The following is a 16999-nucleotide window of genomic DNA, read 5'->3' as shown; positions in this document are numbered from 1 at the left end:
GCCCTTCCCCCACAGGTTGGATTGCATGCGGCCCGCAGCTGGGCTTGACCACTTTCGCGTGTCCCTTCCACCCCAGCTGGGCAAGACTGAGCTCACACCTGGGCCTCAGTTGTGGCCAGCCAGTTTCTGCCCTTGCTGATGGAACCACACTTCCGCATCCCACCACCACCGGCCCTTAGTTGAGCCCTCAGCCGTGTGGGTGGGGGCATTGCAGCTTAGACCCTAACATTCACTACTGTAGTCCTGAAAGCTTCCTCCTTCTAAACCAGTGGTCCCCAAACCCCGGGCCATGGACCAGTACTGGTCTGTGGGCCATTTGGTACCAGTCCGTAGCGAAAGAATAAATAACTTACTTTATTTCATTTTACCAGTATTTAAGTCTGAATGATGTTTTATTTTTAAAAAATGACCAGATTCCCTCTGTTATATCCATCTAATACTCACTCTTGATGCTTGTCTCGTAAGTTTGACAATTACATTTAAAAATACCACAGTTTTTACGCCAGTCACATAATTTTATTTTGTGCATTTATCCGTCCCACCTTAAAGGCCGGTCCGTGAAAATGTTTTCAGACATTAAACCGGTCTGTGGCCCTAAAAAGGTTGGGGACCACTGTTCTAAACGACTGCTCTAAGTACCGTGGGAGAGCTTGTTTGGCTGGTGGGTGTCCTGCTTCCCTTTGCTGGTATTGCTGTTTCCAGGGGAAATATTCACTTCAGATTTTGGGAGTGATTCAGCCCAGGGGTTAGGGTGGTTTTCCCTCAAAATGTTTCTCCCTGTGTCTCCTAGATTGTGTAATCTCTTCCTGCTACTCTGGTCCTCTCCTCTCTCCCCACCCCCCAGAGCCCCAGGTGAGTAGTTGTGAGAGAGGTTTTCTGCTTGGTCCCTTTAAGAGGAATCCTGGGTCTGAGAAATCTGTCTCTTTCTCACAAACAGTATCCTGACTTGTTTCAAGCTAAATATTGTCCATACACCTCTTCTAGGCTCTGGGGCTGCATACTGGGGCTTTGTTTCTGGGACTCAGGACCCTCCCCCTCTGCTAAACTCACTTCCCACCATGCGAGTCTCTCTGGGCTACCGCTTGCTCCTGGGAGCTGGGCAGCCCTCTCCGTGTTTCCGCTTTTCCTACCAGTCTCGGTGTGGCTTCTTCAGTGATCCTTGGTTGAAGAGTCTTCTTAGTTTAGTCCAAAGTTGGTTTTTCCAGATTGTTCTTAAAATTAAGTTGTATTCCACTTTGGTTATAGGAGGTGGAAGTTGGTATGTCTGCCTACTCCATCACCATCTTGTTTTCCCAGGCTGTGTACTCTTAAGAATATTGAGCCACATATATATTTGCCAGAATATAAGATAGGTTTCCCCCACTTTTTAATTGCAGTTGCATTCTTAATTGTCTTCTGGGATTGCTCCATTGCTCCCCTATGTAACTGTCTGAATGAGACTCTTAAAGGATCTTATCAATCTTCTGTTTAGAACTCTTTAAAGACTTTTTACCTTGCTTCCAGCGAAAATGAAAGACACCTCACCAGCCATGTTAGTCTCTCTTCTTTTCTACCACTACTGATTCTCCTTTTGCTCAGCAATACAGACTCCTTGCTGGTGCTGGAACTTGCCTGGCATACTCCTGCCTCAGGGCCTTTGTACCTGCTCTTCCCTCCATCTGAAGTTTTCTTCTGCCAGAAGTCCTTGTGGCTTCTTTTCTGACATCTTTCCCGTCACTGTTCCAAATTCACTTTCCTTTTTGCTTTTCCGTATTCATGCTATTTGAAGTTGAAACTTCCTCTCTGCTCACTTAATCTCTTCCTGTCTTCTTTTCTGCTTTATGTTCTAAAGTTGAAAATATATGTTTGTATATTATATACACAAAAATACATTTTCATTTTCTATTTATATAATATAGTTTAAAATTATATTTATATTTTAAAATAAATATATTTTACTGAAATCTATATATTTATGCATTAAAAAAATCTATTCCCTACCATAATGTTCAGCTCTGAGTTGGGCAGTTTTTCTGTGTTGTCTATGACTTTGTCCCTGGGTTGTCACTCAGTGCACAGCTGTCTAAGGCATGAGAAAGTGTGTCTTCCTAAATGTCCTCCCTGCCTCTCAAGGGCCATGAAGCTTTACATCTCTGATTAACCTCAGAGTGTTCTCCCATATATAATTTAAAATCTTGTTAATCTACACACTGGTTGAAATGGCTGGTATTAAAAAGGCAGATGAAGCCTGATGTTGAGGAGGGTGTGGAACAAGTAAGGCACCCTCTTCTGCAGTGGGGAAGAAACTGCAGGCTCGCCTTTGTACTCCTAGGTTATTTGCTGCATAGAAAGACAAGTGCATGTCCATGCACAGATATGCTCGTGAATGTTCATCCTAGCCAGAAACTGAGTGTGACTCAAATGTCTATCAGCTAGTGAAGGGATAATGAAAGCTGGATGTGTTCATATACAGCAGGGTGCTGTTAGACAGTAACAGGTGAAGAGGGCTGAATTGTGCCGCAGCGTGAATGAATTTCAATATCCTTACTGGGAGGGGAAGAGCAGGCACAGGAGATGTGCTAGGTGATTGCTTACACAAGTGTTGTAGAATGTGCAAGCTAATGAGTTGTGACAGGTGATAGGTTGTCCAGGCCCAGGCTTATATGGAGGGAGAGACTGTTAGAGGCATGGGACCTGTAAAAAAATACAGTTTTAGAGATATTCACAGTCTCTCAAAGCTCATTGACCTTATACTTTAATTAGATGAGTTTATTGTACACAAATTAACCTTGATAGAGTTGATATATTTTTAATTATTATTACTTATTTCTTTTCAAAACTGATTTAGCTTGAGCTAGATATAATTTAATTCATTTGATAAGTTGTTTTTTTCACAGTCGATTTCCATTGATGATGACAACTTTAGGGATTTCTTTTAAAACTGGATCAGTTATGAAATATTGTAGAGGACCAACATTCAAATAAAAATATTTTAAAGGGCAAGGCTAAGCAGAAATTTTGATATGTTAAATTCAACAATAATAAAAGGTAGGTAGTATTATCCCAAATTTTATAGACAGGCTGTTTTAAAAAGTTAAGTAACTTGCTCTGAGTGATGCAGTAAGTGACGCAAGTCAGATGTAAAGCCAGGGACATTGGGCTGAAATTTTCTCATTTCCTCTGTGGGTATTCACTCCCTTCTTCCTGTTGAACTGATCTGTCATTTTGGATGTAATTCACTTTAAATATCTCTGTATATTAGAAGGATCTTTCACTATTTCAGATGGGCCAGAGATCATTAGAAATTTTGGAAGCTTATCAAGTTACAGAATTTATTTTTATAAGTAAAATTCACAGATTAAATGATAGGAAATTTAGGAATATTTTCTTTCACAGAGTTGGTTTATAAATATTTTTGATAGTACTTTGTTGTGATTCTTGAATATTTCTTCATGTGGATTGCCACGAGATTAAATAGAACTTTCAAAGCTGCATTTGTTACAAAGCCTGCTTGCATCATATCACTCACTGTGTTTAGTGTAAGCATCTGACTTGTTACCCAAGGCGTCACACTTCTGCTCCTTGTCCTGTTCATAGGTTGTCCGATATTTGGCTGGCTGTGGACTGCAGAGTTGCCAGATGCTGGTGTCCAAGGGGTATCCAGACATTGGGTGGAACCCAGTTGAGGGGGAGAGATATCTTGACTTTCTCAGATTTGCTGTCTTCTGTAACGGTAGGACTGCTTGCTTGTGAGGTCCTCTTTGGTCATTATTAAAACTGCATAAAAACAGTTATATAAAATAATAATATATCCCAGCACTTTTATGAAGGAACTAAGAAATTGAATATTATATAATCAATCTTTACAATAGCAATTTATAATACTTGTTTTGATAGTGATGCTATAATTCATTAAATTAAAATTTTAGCATGTACATTCTTATGAATTGTTATAATTGGATTCTAATAATGTTTAGAACTATGGCTTCAAATTATAAATGACTAACAAATGAACAGTATTGTCTCTGGAATGCTTTTCTTTACTTTGAAAAATTTAAGTGCAAGAATAGAAAATGACTATCTTGTACACATACAACTAGTAATCTGAATTTTAGTGTTGGATTTACCACTGTGTTCATTGGTTTTAGTTATTTTTCTTTAACTATAAATGAGTTAATATGACCTTATTTGCTCAGAACATCCATATGATCCATGTTTGCGTCCTCATGTTTCCATTGACTTTAGGGGAGAGTGTGGAAGAGAACGCGAATGTCGTGGTGAGACTGCTCATCCGGAGGCCGGAGTGCTTTGGTCCTGCCCTGCGGGGGGAGGGCGGGAATGGTCTGCTCGCGGCCATGGAGGAAGCCATCAAAATAGCTGAGGACCCTTGTCGAGATGGTCCCTCGCCAACCAGTGGATCCGGTAAAACCCTGTAGGTCTGATATACACACTCTTAAAAGTAAATTGTGCTACTTGACTTGAAATTTTACAAAGTATAATTTGCATTCTATTAATTGAAATGTAAGTTGCGATTGCTCCCCTTGGAAATCAGATGTGTTAGATATGGAGGACTGGATGGGGTGTACTGCTGGGAAGGGCTGAAGGAATAGAGACCCAAGGAAGACCTTGTGTCCTTAGTGGAGGGATTCAGGCTGTGGGAGACTGTACGCGGTGACTTTGTCCAGGGGCTCTGGCAAATTTAGTTATTACAGATGATGGCAGATGGGCTCTTGAATTTGGAGTAGAGTTTAGTGGGAAGCTAGCTACTGTGAGTTTTCATTACCAATGTAAGAGAGGAAGAGACCTTTAGCAAGAGAAGGGGGGACTTAGTCCAGAAAAGAGGTGGCCTCATTCTAGGAGTGCACTGCTTGGTTAAAGCCTCAGAGATGGCAGGAAGGCAGTAACCACCTGGCTTTTGTCCATAGTGATGTTTTAACACTTGGTTTCAGCAATAGACACATACTAATCGAGGCATGATGCACCTATTTTTTTAATCTGGGAGGTGACCGTTCTGCTAGGGGTCATGCATCTCTATTACTGACGTTACTGGTAAAGAAGTAACATAGGGCCTATTGGAGGTGAAATTCCAAACATAAAAGGGGTTCCGCACACCCTTGTTGCCTGGATGTTCTGCCCATACCAAAACCAGGGGTCCAGACAGGCAGGATTTCATGAGCAGGTAATGTATTTATCAGTCAGCTATAGAGGAACCAGAGAGCCTTCAATTTTTTTAAACAGTAAAAAACATATCAGGAGTTCTGGCCCTGCCCCATACCAGTACGAGTGCGCTTGAGGCCCCTGGTACAGCCATACAGGCCAGGAACAGTGGGCAGCAAGGCCTCCCTGTCACTGGTCAGCCCTCTGAGTCCAGCTGAGGCAGCTGAGCTCCCAAAGGAGGAATAATGTGATTGCCCAGGGCCATCTAGATCTAGACTTGTCTCTCATCAGTGAGACAATGAGAGGTATATGTGTTTTTCTTACAAGGGAGGAGACATGCTGGATTACTGGGAGAGGGTTGTTGGGTAAGAGATGAATAATGAAATTTTCACATTTATAAAGTGCTTACTCTGGTGAAACTCTGTACTGGGAGCCTTATATATGTGACTGTATGTATGATCTAGAACAGGCCTTTGTCACCCTTTCTCTGAGTGTGTCTGTTCACTAACGTGTCCTAAACTTTCCAAAACCTTCCACTAATTAATTTGTTAATAAGCTTTCTGCCACTACAAATGGGCAGAATCTTTAAATTAGCAATTCTTCATTTTCCTTTTTGAAAGGATCTTAATGTTCAGGTTCCCACAAGGTGTTCATAGGATAGAATCTCAAATCTGGTCTTTAACCCACTGTCATTTTGCTTTAAAACGTCCAGCTATAATTAAACCACATTCAAAAGAAGCATCGTAAGAGGCAGAATGAATTACCGAGTTGTCCCTCACCCCTGAGAATATGGAATAAGCCAAAAATGTCACTGCATTACCCTGTTTCTGTTTCTTTGAAATAATGCATGAAAGTGACACCAAGGAGGAAGAGGATGACACCATCCACATGGGGAATGCCATCATGACTTTCTACGCCGCTCTCATCGACCTGCTAGGACGCTGCGCACCTGAAATGCACGTGAGTCTCTGGGGCTCATAAGCAGCACCCTGGCTCCTCTGTGAAGGAACCGTAGCTGGGAGCAGTCCGCAGCACGCACCAATGAACTTCATGCTCTTTAAAAATAGCACGTGTCCTAATTGCTGAATGAGGGTTTAGTTGGAAATGTAAGAATTAGCTACATGATTTCAGTACAGGTCATGAGTAGAATAGTCAGTTACTGGTAGATCTCTGAAACTCATCTAATCCCTGACACTTGAAGAACGTATTTTCCCTCCTGTTGTAGCGCATGCAGAAAGCAGCCACTCCTGTCGAGCCACTTTCTTGTATTTAGTCCCTGTGTGGGGGCTGCTTCTTCCTGGCCCCGGTTTAGGGGAAAGTGACGTGGGGGAAGTTTTGGGGGAAGAAAAAGCTATTCAGAGCTGACCCATTAGTGTTTTCTGGACTCTCTGACCAAGATGAAATGAAAGTTTCATGAGACATTACAGTTAAGTAATTTATTCTGTAATATGTTCTGACATTTTCTTCTTTATTTTCCAATCTGTTCTGTTTCATTCTATATTCCTTTAAATAATGCTTGTCAGGGCCCATAAAATTAGTACCTGCTAGTGGGAAACAGCACAGAGTATGAGACATTGACGCACTTGGGTGTAGAAGGTACGCACCCTTCCAGGTTGGTCAGAGCAGGAAGCAGGTGACTGCTGTTTACAGATCACCTTTCTCCCAGCCTTGACCTCTAAGGGGATTTTCCCTTGTTTGCTGGGACTTTCTGGATGGGGAGTCTTTTTCTCTCATACCCATTACTTAAAAGTTTCTTGCTTTCTTGATAAAATCTTTTGTTGTGAACAGAGGAATCACAGAATGGAGAAATGTCAGAATATTCGAAAACCTAGTTATGTGATTTTGTAAAAACTTACTGCTGATGAGAATTTAATCATAAAAATAGATTTTCAAAATCTTTATGCTATAAGTGATTGCAGATGAAACACTTTATGCTCACAATATTTGTTCTCTTTCCTGTTAAAGTGAAAGATCAAAGGAAACAAGAGAGAAGTTTTGTTTAATAACAGAAGTCTATTTTTTTTTGACAGAGACAGAGTTAGAGATAGGGACAGACAGACAGGAAGGGAGAGAGATGAGAAGTATCAATTCTTTGTTGTGGCACCTTAGTTCTTCATTGATTGCTTTCTCATTTGTGCTTTGACCAGGGGGCTACAGCAGAGCAAGTGACCCCTTGTTCAAGCCAGCAATCTTGTGCTGAAGCCAGCAACCTTGGGCTTCAAGCCAGTGACCTTTGGGCTCAAGCCAGCAACCATGGGGTCACATCTATGATCCCAAGCCAAGCCAGCAACCCTGCGCTCAAGTCAGCGACTTTATGAACCTGGGTTCTCCATGTCCTAGTCTGATGGTTTATCCACTGTGCCACCACCTGGTTAGGCATAACAGAAGTCTTTTGTTGTGCTCTATTAAGGGGAAAAATCTAAGTGACTTAATAGGGGACTAAGCTTGGCACTTCTGAAATTTATTCATCTCAGTAGCTGTTATTTGAGGGCCTCCGATGTATCAGAACTTACACCTGTGTTTCATACCCTGTGGTGAAGGACGTAGATGCCCAAATGGTTCAGAAGCCTGTGGTCTCTTCCGGGGCTGGCTCAGATTCCTGACTGTCACAGTCACAACTTCATAGGTACCTCATTAGCTAGTGACAGTTCAAAAGACCTGTAGGTTTATGTTCACCATTTCCACCCATATTGTCAATCCATCCTTGGGACAATTCAGGGTGGACTATAGATGGATATGCAGTTATATTTTCATCACAAAGCCTGAAAAGCTAAATCAGTCATAAATATTAGTATGTATTCAGGACCTAAAGATAACTTTTTTTTCTTTTGTATTATTGCTCATGTTGTAGATAGGTATTTGTTTGTGATTTTGGAGAAGTAAACATTAACAGACTGATCAGAATCTCAATATATTTTAATACTTCAAAGAAGATAGAACTAGTGCTCTGATGATAGACCAGCTGGTTATACCATAGTGTATAACTGGGTATATGTTGACATCATAGAAACTGTGTGGGCAAGTAAATATCTGTCTATAAGCCTGAAACAACAGTTTTGTACTGAGACCTAACTTTAAGTGGATACTTAATACAAAATCAGTTTAGATTTAGATTCTTATACTTTAAGTTTGTAGATAGAATTATAACGTTGATTTCACAAAGTGATTCTAATCTTCCTTTTTTTTTTTCTCTTCCTGCAGTTGATTCATGCTGGGAAGGGAGAAGCCATCAGGATCAGATCCATTCTGAGATCCCTCATTCCTTTGGGAGATTTGGTGGGCGTGATCAGCATCGCTTTTCAGATGCCCACAGTTGCCAAAGGTGAGGCCCAGTTGTTTGTAGCTTAGTAGGATGGTGGCTGACATGATATCATCAGTGCTTAGCATTTCCCTTGCTGCAGCCTAAGGACACTACTTAAGAGTCTTTAAAATAAGAAAATGACTGTAAAGTACATTATTTTATAAAATATTTTCTATTCTCATTACTTTTAAACAGTGATGTTTCCAGTCAGGAATTAAACACTTCATTTATCTTACCTAATTTCTCTTCTGGTGTTCTTTGCTCATATCTCTTTTTTTAAAAAAAGTTATTGATTGATTTGAGAAAAAGAGAGAAAATTAATTTGTTGTTCCACCCCTATGTGCATTCATTGGCTGACTGCTGCATGTGCTATGACAGGGGATCGAACCCACAACCTTGGCGCATTGGGATGGTGCTCTAACCAACTGAGCCACCTGGCCAGAGCTTTTCTGCCTTTCTTTACCACAATTCCTTAACTCTTTTTGATAGTTTTTATTTTTACTATCTTATAATGCTTTTTTCTGAGATAGTAGCTTTTGACTTAGAGGTTTAAAAATTACCAGTATGTTAAAATAAGTACTCTCTTTCAAGATTACAGAGAAAATTAAAAAAAATTTTTTTTTCTTGTATTTGACTCATTTATTGTCCTTTTCCAACATGTCATTCATTTTTGGTGTAGAAACTGCTTGGGATTTGTTTTTCAATATTAACTCAAAGGTGTGTTTAATACAATCAGTCTCCTATGTGTGTGATCACCCAGCAGCCCCACCCCCACCCCAGGCCCGCCCCTGCTGCCCAGGGTGAATGGGCAGGAAAGCAGGCTCAGACAGCACTGAGTGAAGTGCAGGTGCCAGGCTGTGGGTGGTTCAACCACAGGGACCTGCACTGCCCTGGACTACAGCAGAAATGGCACATGGCCTCTCTGAGGACATAAAGTTTCATGTGTGCTAGCTGCACCAACCCACATCTTCAAGGTGACATAAGCAACAATAGTAATTAAACACTTGCTATAATTTTAGGGAAAGTTAGAACTTAAAAACTGTCCCAGAGCTCTTTGTCTCTTCCACTTTAGGCAATTTTATATGTGTGTGTGTGTGTGTGTATAAAGATTATCCTCATTTTCTTTTCCCCCTCTCTTCAAACTCATGTTGGTTTACTTAAGTAAAATATCTTTTCTCTCCCCTACATTTCTTTTCTTTAAGTGAGAGGAAGGGAGATAGACTGCCTTCCTCATGTGCCCCGACTGGGATCCACCTGGCAACTGCCATCTGGGGCCAATGCTCAAATCAACTGAGCTATCCTCAGTGCCTGAGGCTGACACTCAGACCAACTGAGCCACTGGCTGAAAGAGGAGAAGACTGAGAGAAAAGGGAGAGGGAGGGATGGAGAAGTAGATGGTTGCTTCTCATGTGTGCCCCAACCAGGGATTGAACCCAGGACATCTACACACTAGGCTCTCTGATCACTGAGCTAAACAGGAACTCTTTCCCTTACATTTTGAGTCACAAAGTTGACATGTCAGGATAAAGATAAGAATAATGCTAGCGACATACAGATTTGGAACTGGAGTTTAAGGTCAAATTAGTGATAACAAGCACTAAGAACATAGACAGTGCCCAGGAATTTCTTACAGGCTTTTAATTGAAAATATGACACACTGATTTAACACTATTGACTGAATCAGCTTGGTTAGATTTTACAATCCATTTTTACTTGGCTTAAATATAATTTTGCAAATTAGTAGGTGTACAACCTTAGTCTTAATTTTTTTAAAAAAACATTTGTTTCTCTTCATGATGTAAATATCAAATTCAATCATTGACTATGAATGAAAACAAAAAGTTGTAACTTTGTTGTTTTGGGATGATTATGGTCATGCATCATCTTATCTTGGATACTTCTTTCTTCAACCCTGCATCATTATTAAAGATTCTGTGGTATTCTTTGTAGAACATTAGTGGTGTGTTATGAGAAGGAGTTAGCATTATAATCACATGGTCAAACATACCACTTTCAGAATATTTTAAGTTGACACATAATCCTGTAATTCCTCATATTAATGTACCCTAACCTATGAATCTGTGACATTATAATAAGGGATTTAGTAATTTATATAGACATCAACACTGACACTGGGGAACAATATTTTTTTCATTTTCTGTTGCATGAGGTTTTAGAACTGTTTCTATATATTTCTGCATCGCTGGTTCCAAATCTGAAATCCGTTTTTTGGTTCATGCTCTAGTTTTTATGCTATTTTAATTTCTTTTTGTTATAGTTAATGGCATGCTTTGGTTTTTAAAGGGCAGCGACTCTAGGATTGAACATAACCACAAGGCAATTAATGTTTTACAAACATCACTTTTACATAATTGTAGTTGTATTTAAATGTAAAAAATTATTATCTGATAAAAACACCCTCTTATTTTGTTTTATGATTAAATCATGGCTTCTTCGAGTAGGCGGAAATGTAAGAATAGTCCTGACACCTTCTGTTATATATGTGGCTGTTACACACTTCAACATTAAAGGTGCAATATTTCATCATTTGTGACATGTACATAAATTGCCTATTTTCAAGTTCCCCTTAGCAATCAGGACAAGAATTGGGCTCCTCATATTGTGTGTCATAATTGTGAGGAAATACTTCGTGATTGGACAAAAGGAAAACGCAAAGGAATTCCTTTTAGTATTCGCATGGTTTGGCGTGAACCTAGGGACCACACCAGTGACTGTTATTTCTGTCTGTTCCATACAAAGGGCATCAGCAAGAAAAAATGGCATATGATCACATATCCTAATATTCCTTCAGCAATACGACCTATCCCACACTCTGAGACACTCCCGGTTCCGGTTTTCAATGGCTTTATTTCTTCTAAGGATGAGGAAAGTGAACATGGTGATCAAGTGTATTTTGATGAGATGCATGAGGAAATGGTTGTAGAATCTGAAGGGTCTTCTTCTGATGCCAAGCAGTTAACAACCCCTCAGCAGTTTAGTCAACCCAAACTGAATGACTTAGGAAGAATGACATAAAAATTGTCCTCGACTTTCTGAAGTATGAAGAGCATACCTGGATCATTTGTGTGGATCTTAAAATGGTAAATTTCTTGCTAGGACAACAGAGAGGTTTCACAAAGTATCCTTGCTTTCTGTGTTTGTGGGACAGCCGAGCTCAGGAGAAACACTGGACACAGAAGGAGTGGCCAAAACATGAAGCTCTGGAAGTAGGGATGCAAAATATTGAATGAACCTGTAGTTAATTGAGACAGGATCATTTTTTCCTCACTTCACATCAAACTTGGCTTAATGAAGCAGTTTGTTCAGGCTTTGAATAGAGAAAGTGAATGCTTTCAACATATTATTTCTGCTTTTCCTGCCTTGTCTTTCGAGAAGATAAAAGCAGGTGTATTCGATGGACCTTAAATTCGAACCCTCATATGTGACGAAGAATTTGCCAGGAAGATGAATAAGGAGGAAAAAGCAGCATGGCAGTCTTTTGTGGCAGTTACAAAGAACTTCCTTGGCAACAAAAAAGCAGAAAACTATGAACTTCTGGTTCAAAGGATGCTGTTGGCTTTCCGCGACAGTGGATGTAACATGAGCGTTAAGATTCACTTCCTGAACAGTCACCTTGATAAGTTTTTCGAAAATCTTGGAGCTGTTTGTGAACAGACTACTGCTGGAGCATCAAATGAGATTGTCTTCAACAAGTACACAAACGCAAGAGCTACAAACACAAACTTTTGCCTGAATAGAATTTAAATAAGTTTTGTGCAAATTTTATGATTAAAATAACTGTTTTAATATGTTCTATTTTAAAATTATAGACAAATTCTGATGCAATCATATCTTTTAGTGTATTAGTGTATTTACTGCATTATATAAATTATTCTATTTTCACAAAGATGATGCCCAAGAAGACATTCTACTTCATTATGTTAAACTAAATGTTGAAAATTTTACAATAAGATGAAAACCTAAAATCTTGAATTGCAAAAAACTATAGCTTACAGAGAAAAACTAATGTCAGATTTGAGATCAGCATACTTGAATTAGGTAAGAACAAATGTTTTTGTGGATGTAACAAAAATTTTGTTCCCCAGTGTTATTGATAGAGAAAATAGTATGACTTTTGAACATGTTTTAAATGTTGTAAATTCTCCTCTAATTATGGCCATGAAACATATTTCATTTGAAAGTCAAACTGGTTTTGTAGAGTTGTTTCACCATTTTGTAATTATCTACCTGATAAATATGTAAATGTACCATGATTATCACATAGTGGCAAATGAGTTTTATTAATGTGTGAAGGAGGCTGCTATTCTTGAAAAGAGTGAAAACCTTACTTTACAGTCGAACTTTTCATGGTATTTACTCTTGGTTTTACAATGTGGATTTTAGATACCTTTTCATTTCCTTCTCAGTCACTAGCATACTGCTATGTCCTTATCACATATGCAGTTAAATGAATATGCAAATAACATTTAAGTGACCTTGCTTTTAAATTGCACAGTCATAGGCCCTCAGCCAATTTGAGCATTTGCTTTCTCAGCAGAATAAAAGAAAATCATTCAACAGATAACTTTACTTAAACCACAAGGAGGCTGGAAAGCAGCTACTTGGGATCTGTGAGAGCTGGGCCATTGACTACGTGTCTCCTTCTCTCTTTTAGATGGGAATGTGGTGGAGCCCGACATGTCTGCAGGGTTTTGCCCAGATCACAAGGCAGCCATGGTTTTGTTCCTTGACAGGGTCTATGGAATTGAGGTTCAAGATTTCCTCCTCCATCTTCTAGAGGTTGGCTTTCTGCCAGATCTCCGGGCTGCTGCTTCTTTAGATACGGTAATGATTTGAGTTTTTGGCTTCCTCAACTTTTGACTGCAGTCTCTCGCATATGCTACTGTTTTTCTTAGACATACAGAGGGGTCCTCGGGTTACGACAGTCTCAACATATGACGTTTTGAGTTTACGACACACACTCCCATAAAAACTTAAAAAGAATTGAGATGTGAGTGCTTTGACCTACACCATTAGCATTGTACTTACGGACTATGTGGTGAACTAGTTTGGTTGCATGCAGCGGAAGAATACACGGTAATAAGGCCTATGAATAAGACCTATGAGTTGGCATCCCTCAGTACGCTTACCTATGCCATTTTGGACTGTTAAAAGTACAAGTGTTCTGACTGTGTTAGGCTAGGGTGTGTTTTGACTTACACCAAAATTTGAGTTAGATCACCGTTGTATGAATGGAACTGTGTCGTAACCCAAGGACCCCGTTTTTACTTATTCATATATTGTTACCAAATGTTTACTGAGTACCTGTTATATTTTCAGGCAAGCAGTGAGTAAACAGAAAATATAATAGACCATTTCCTCAAGTAATTCATTGAATAGCAGAGAAAACTGCAGCCTCAAGAATGATATGGCCCTGGCCGGTTGGCTCAGTGGTAGAGCGTCGGCCTGGCGTGCAGAAGTCCCGGGTTCGATTTCTGGTCAGGGCACACAGGAGAGGCGCCCATCTGCTTCTCCACCCTTCCCCCTCTCCTTCCTCTCTGTCTCTCTCTTCCCCTCCCACAGCGAGGCTCCATTGGAGCAAAGATGGCCCGGGCCCTGGGGATGGCTCCTTGGCCTCTCCCCCAGGTGCTAGAGTGGCTCTGGTTGCGGCAGAGCGATGCCCCAGAGGGGCAGAGCATCGCCCCCTGGTGGGCATGCCAGGTGGATCCCAGTCGGGCGCATGCAGGAGTCTGTCTGACTGTCTTTCCCCGTTTCTAGCTTCAGAAAAATACAAAAAAAAAAAAATACAAGACTTCTGATCAGGTGCAATTGAAGACAGTAGAAAAGTCATAGAACCCTAATTTGGAAGGTCATAGTGGCTCCTGATAATCTCTGAGTTGACCAAACAATTATTCTTCTCAATAAAGCAATTAAAGTATTAAGAAGGTTTAATGGACATTGTTGAATCATGTAATTACAATATCATTCTGGTGTCTTAATTTGTCAGTGTACAGAGAGGTTAAAATCTGTCCTGTGTATCCAGTGACCACATCAAGAATCTGCAAATGATCTGCTGTTTGAAACATTGTGGAGTAAGCTGTAGCTCTAAATGTTGTCCAGTTGTTTTAATAATACCTTCTTTTATTCTCAGCTAGATGGTTCTTTTTTATTTCAGAGGAAAATAGATTTTTAGTTAGACAGTAACTCTTTCATTTAAACCATGAGAAAATATTCATAAAAATGAAACTTAATTTTTTTTTCTTCAGGTGTGTTCACATGAAATGTTGCACCTAGTTGATAACATAGTAAGAAAATCAACCTTTGACTATTGATGCTGATGGACATGCATAGGAATATAAATAGTATTAATGAATAGAATTCAGGAAGGATTTATGAATATGAAGTGTATTATGAGGATAAGCTCTTTTCTCTTTTCTCCCCTAGTAAAGTACTCACATTATTTGATATCATTAGTGTTTTTATTTTTTTATTTCTCCTACTATTGATACCTTGTTAGAATGTGAACCTCTTAGCTGTTGGACATTTTGAGGAGATATCACTTCATTTATTTTTATCTATTGACAAGCAGCCAAAAGTTGGTAGTTTTAGTGGTAAAAATCATGTGAACCACATTTTAAGCTACAATGGAAGAATACATTTCCATTTTTCATATTCTTATCATTTTCTAGATACTGAAATTACACATCAACATGTTGATTCCATTTTAGGCTGCTTTGAGTGCTACGGACATGGCCTTGGCCCTCAATCGGTACCTCTGCACGGCCGTGCTGCCGCTGCTGACAAGGTGTGCGCCTTTGTTTGCTGGCACGGAGCACCATGCTTCTCTCATTGACTCCTTACTGCACACCGTGTACAGACTCTCTAAGGGCTGCTCACTCACCAAAGCCCAGCGGGATTCCATCGAAGTCTGTTTGCTCTCCATTTGTGGGTGAGTGGGAACTAACTCTATACCAAGTGTCTTCTTTTTTAAGAAAGACAATTTATTTACTAGGTGGCCCTTGACAAACTGTTATGAATTTTGGAAATAATTTCTGTACGAAAAACTTAATTTCTATTAGGTAGTCTTATGTACTAAGGAGTGAGTCAAGTTCAGGAGCATTCCTTTGAGCCTCTGAAGGAAGTCTAGCCATTGGGTACAGTGAAGGTAAACATGTTGTTATAGATGTTGAGGGGTGAGTGACTGTGTGAGGAGTCAGGGTTGTTTCAGTGTGAGATAGATACATTCTCTCCTGAGACTGTATTTTCATTCCTTGCCCAGGACAGAAACAAAGGAGAGCCTTATGCAATATAAAACATGATAGAGTATAATATTAAAGCGTTGCTTATGTGTGGCAGTGATGAAGGCTGTTTGCTCCAGCATGGAAAACCTCTCCTGTAGGTAGAAGTGTCCAAATGCCTTCCTGTGAAATCCAGAACCATATCCCTCCCACTGATGTTCTGACAGTGAAAGGGACAATTCCTCAGGCCCTAGCAAGGATGGAGGCTCCTTTCTTATTGGACAGGAGCCCTTGGATGTGGTTTGCTGTCCAGCAGTATGTTGTGAAGGGAAGGTTTTCACTCACAGTGAAGTGTGGGGGTTCAGAAACCAGATGGGACTGAGGGAGATGCAAGATTAGGAAATCACTTCTGTCATTTCCCTGATCCAAAAATTCTGTAAAATGGGATGGAAATACATATTTCTCAGATTTCTCTACACGTTAAATGAGTGAAGCTGGCAGAGTCGCCTGTGCACTATGTGCTCTTCCCTTTATCCTTCGGTACAGTTTCAGCCTCAGCCTTTTTCTCCCTCCTGCCCCTCACTCCCTCATCTTTCTGCTTCCAGTCCAGTCCCTGGGGACCCTTCCACACTGGAAATGAGGGGAGACGCAGTCACTCAGGGGGAACCGTGGGGTTAGGGGCTCTGCATTAGGAGCCAGGGAGCCAGAGTGGGGAACATCTTCAGTGCAGATGAGGCTCAGCATTCACACCTGGCCAGGGGACGGGGGGTGAGGTGCAGTGGAGCCTCCTTTAAAATTGTGTAACTACTGGTTACTGTATTTCCCCATGTATAAAACATACCCTTTTTTGAAAAATTTGGGGTCTAATAACTGGGTGTGTCTTATACAGTGGTTGTATTTACTTGCATTTCCCACTTTTTCATGTGGATGAGGAGTTGTATGAATTTTATGATAAATAAAACTTGAGTTCAGTAGCTTTATGTATTACGTTATTTTTTCCAATTTTGAGTCCCCAAATTAAGGTGCATCTTACACATGGGAATGTCTTATACATGGAGAAATATGGTAATCTTTGGATTGGGTGCACCTAAAGTAACATCTTCCAAAGAGAGGTATAGGTACAGGATCTTGACGTATTTCACTTAGTTGAATCTACTTAGTTTAGACACGTTAGCTCCATAATTAAAACTAGCTCTGTCTCACCAGCCAACTGAGACCTTCCATGATGCAGCACTTGCTCAGAAGACTAGTGTTCGATGTGCCGTTGTTAAACGAACATTCAAAGATGCCTCTTAAGGTAAGGCTAGGACACGTTCATTATGAT

At 40.2% G+C, this 16999-nt stretch overlaps 1 protein-coding gene across 1 annotated transcript in view; it reads left to right on the top strand.

Moving 5' to 3' along the window:
* The window catches only part of LOC136319452 (ryanodine receptor 2), a gene marked incomplete at its 3' end in the record, with an annotated part of 236616 nt that extends 219644 nt beyond the window's left edge, over positions 1–16972 (top strand). The window contains exons 41-47 of the mRNA XM_066252709.1: positions 3577–3712; positions 4225–4411; positions 5991–6096; positions 8338–8458; positions 13113–13282; positions 15166–15386; positions 16882–16972. Of these exons, the coding sequence (XP_066108806.1) occupies positions 3577–3712; positions 4225–4411; positions 5991–6096; positions 8338–8458; positions 13113–13282; positions 15166–15386; positions 16882–16972 (1032 nt within the window). The remainder of the gene's footprint in view (positions 1–3576; positions 3713–4224; positions 4412–5990; positions 6097–8337; positions 8459–13112; positions 13283–15165; positions 15387–16881) is intronic.
* Positions 16973–16999: the final 27 nt, after the last annotated feature.

This window comes from Saccopteryx bilineata, chromosome 1 (assembly GCF_036850765.1).
Source record: "Saccopteryx bilineata isolate mSacBil1 chromosome 1, mSacBil1_pri_phased_curated, whole genome shotgun sequence".
In the NCBI taxonomy this organism is placed as follows: Eukaryota; Metazoa; Chordata; class Mammalia; order Chiroptera; family Emballonuridae; genus Saccopteryx; species Saccopteryx bilineata.
Note: the sequence above shows the minus strand (reverse complement) of the source record. Positions and strands in the feature narration are given on the sequence as shown.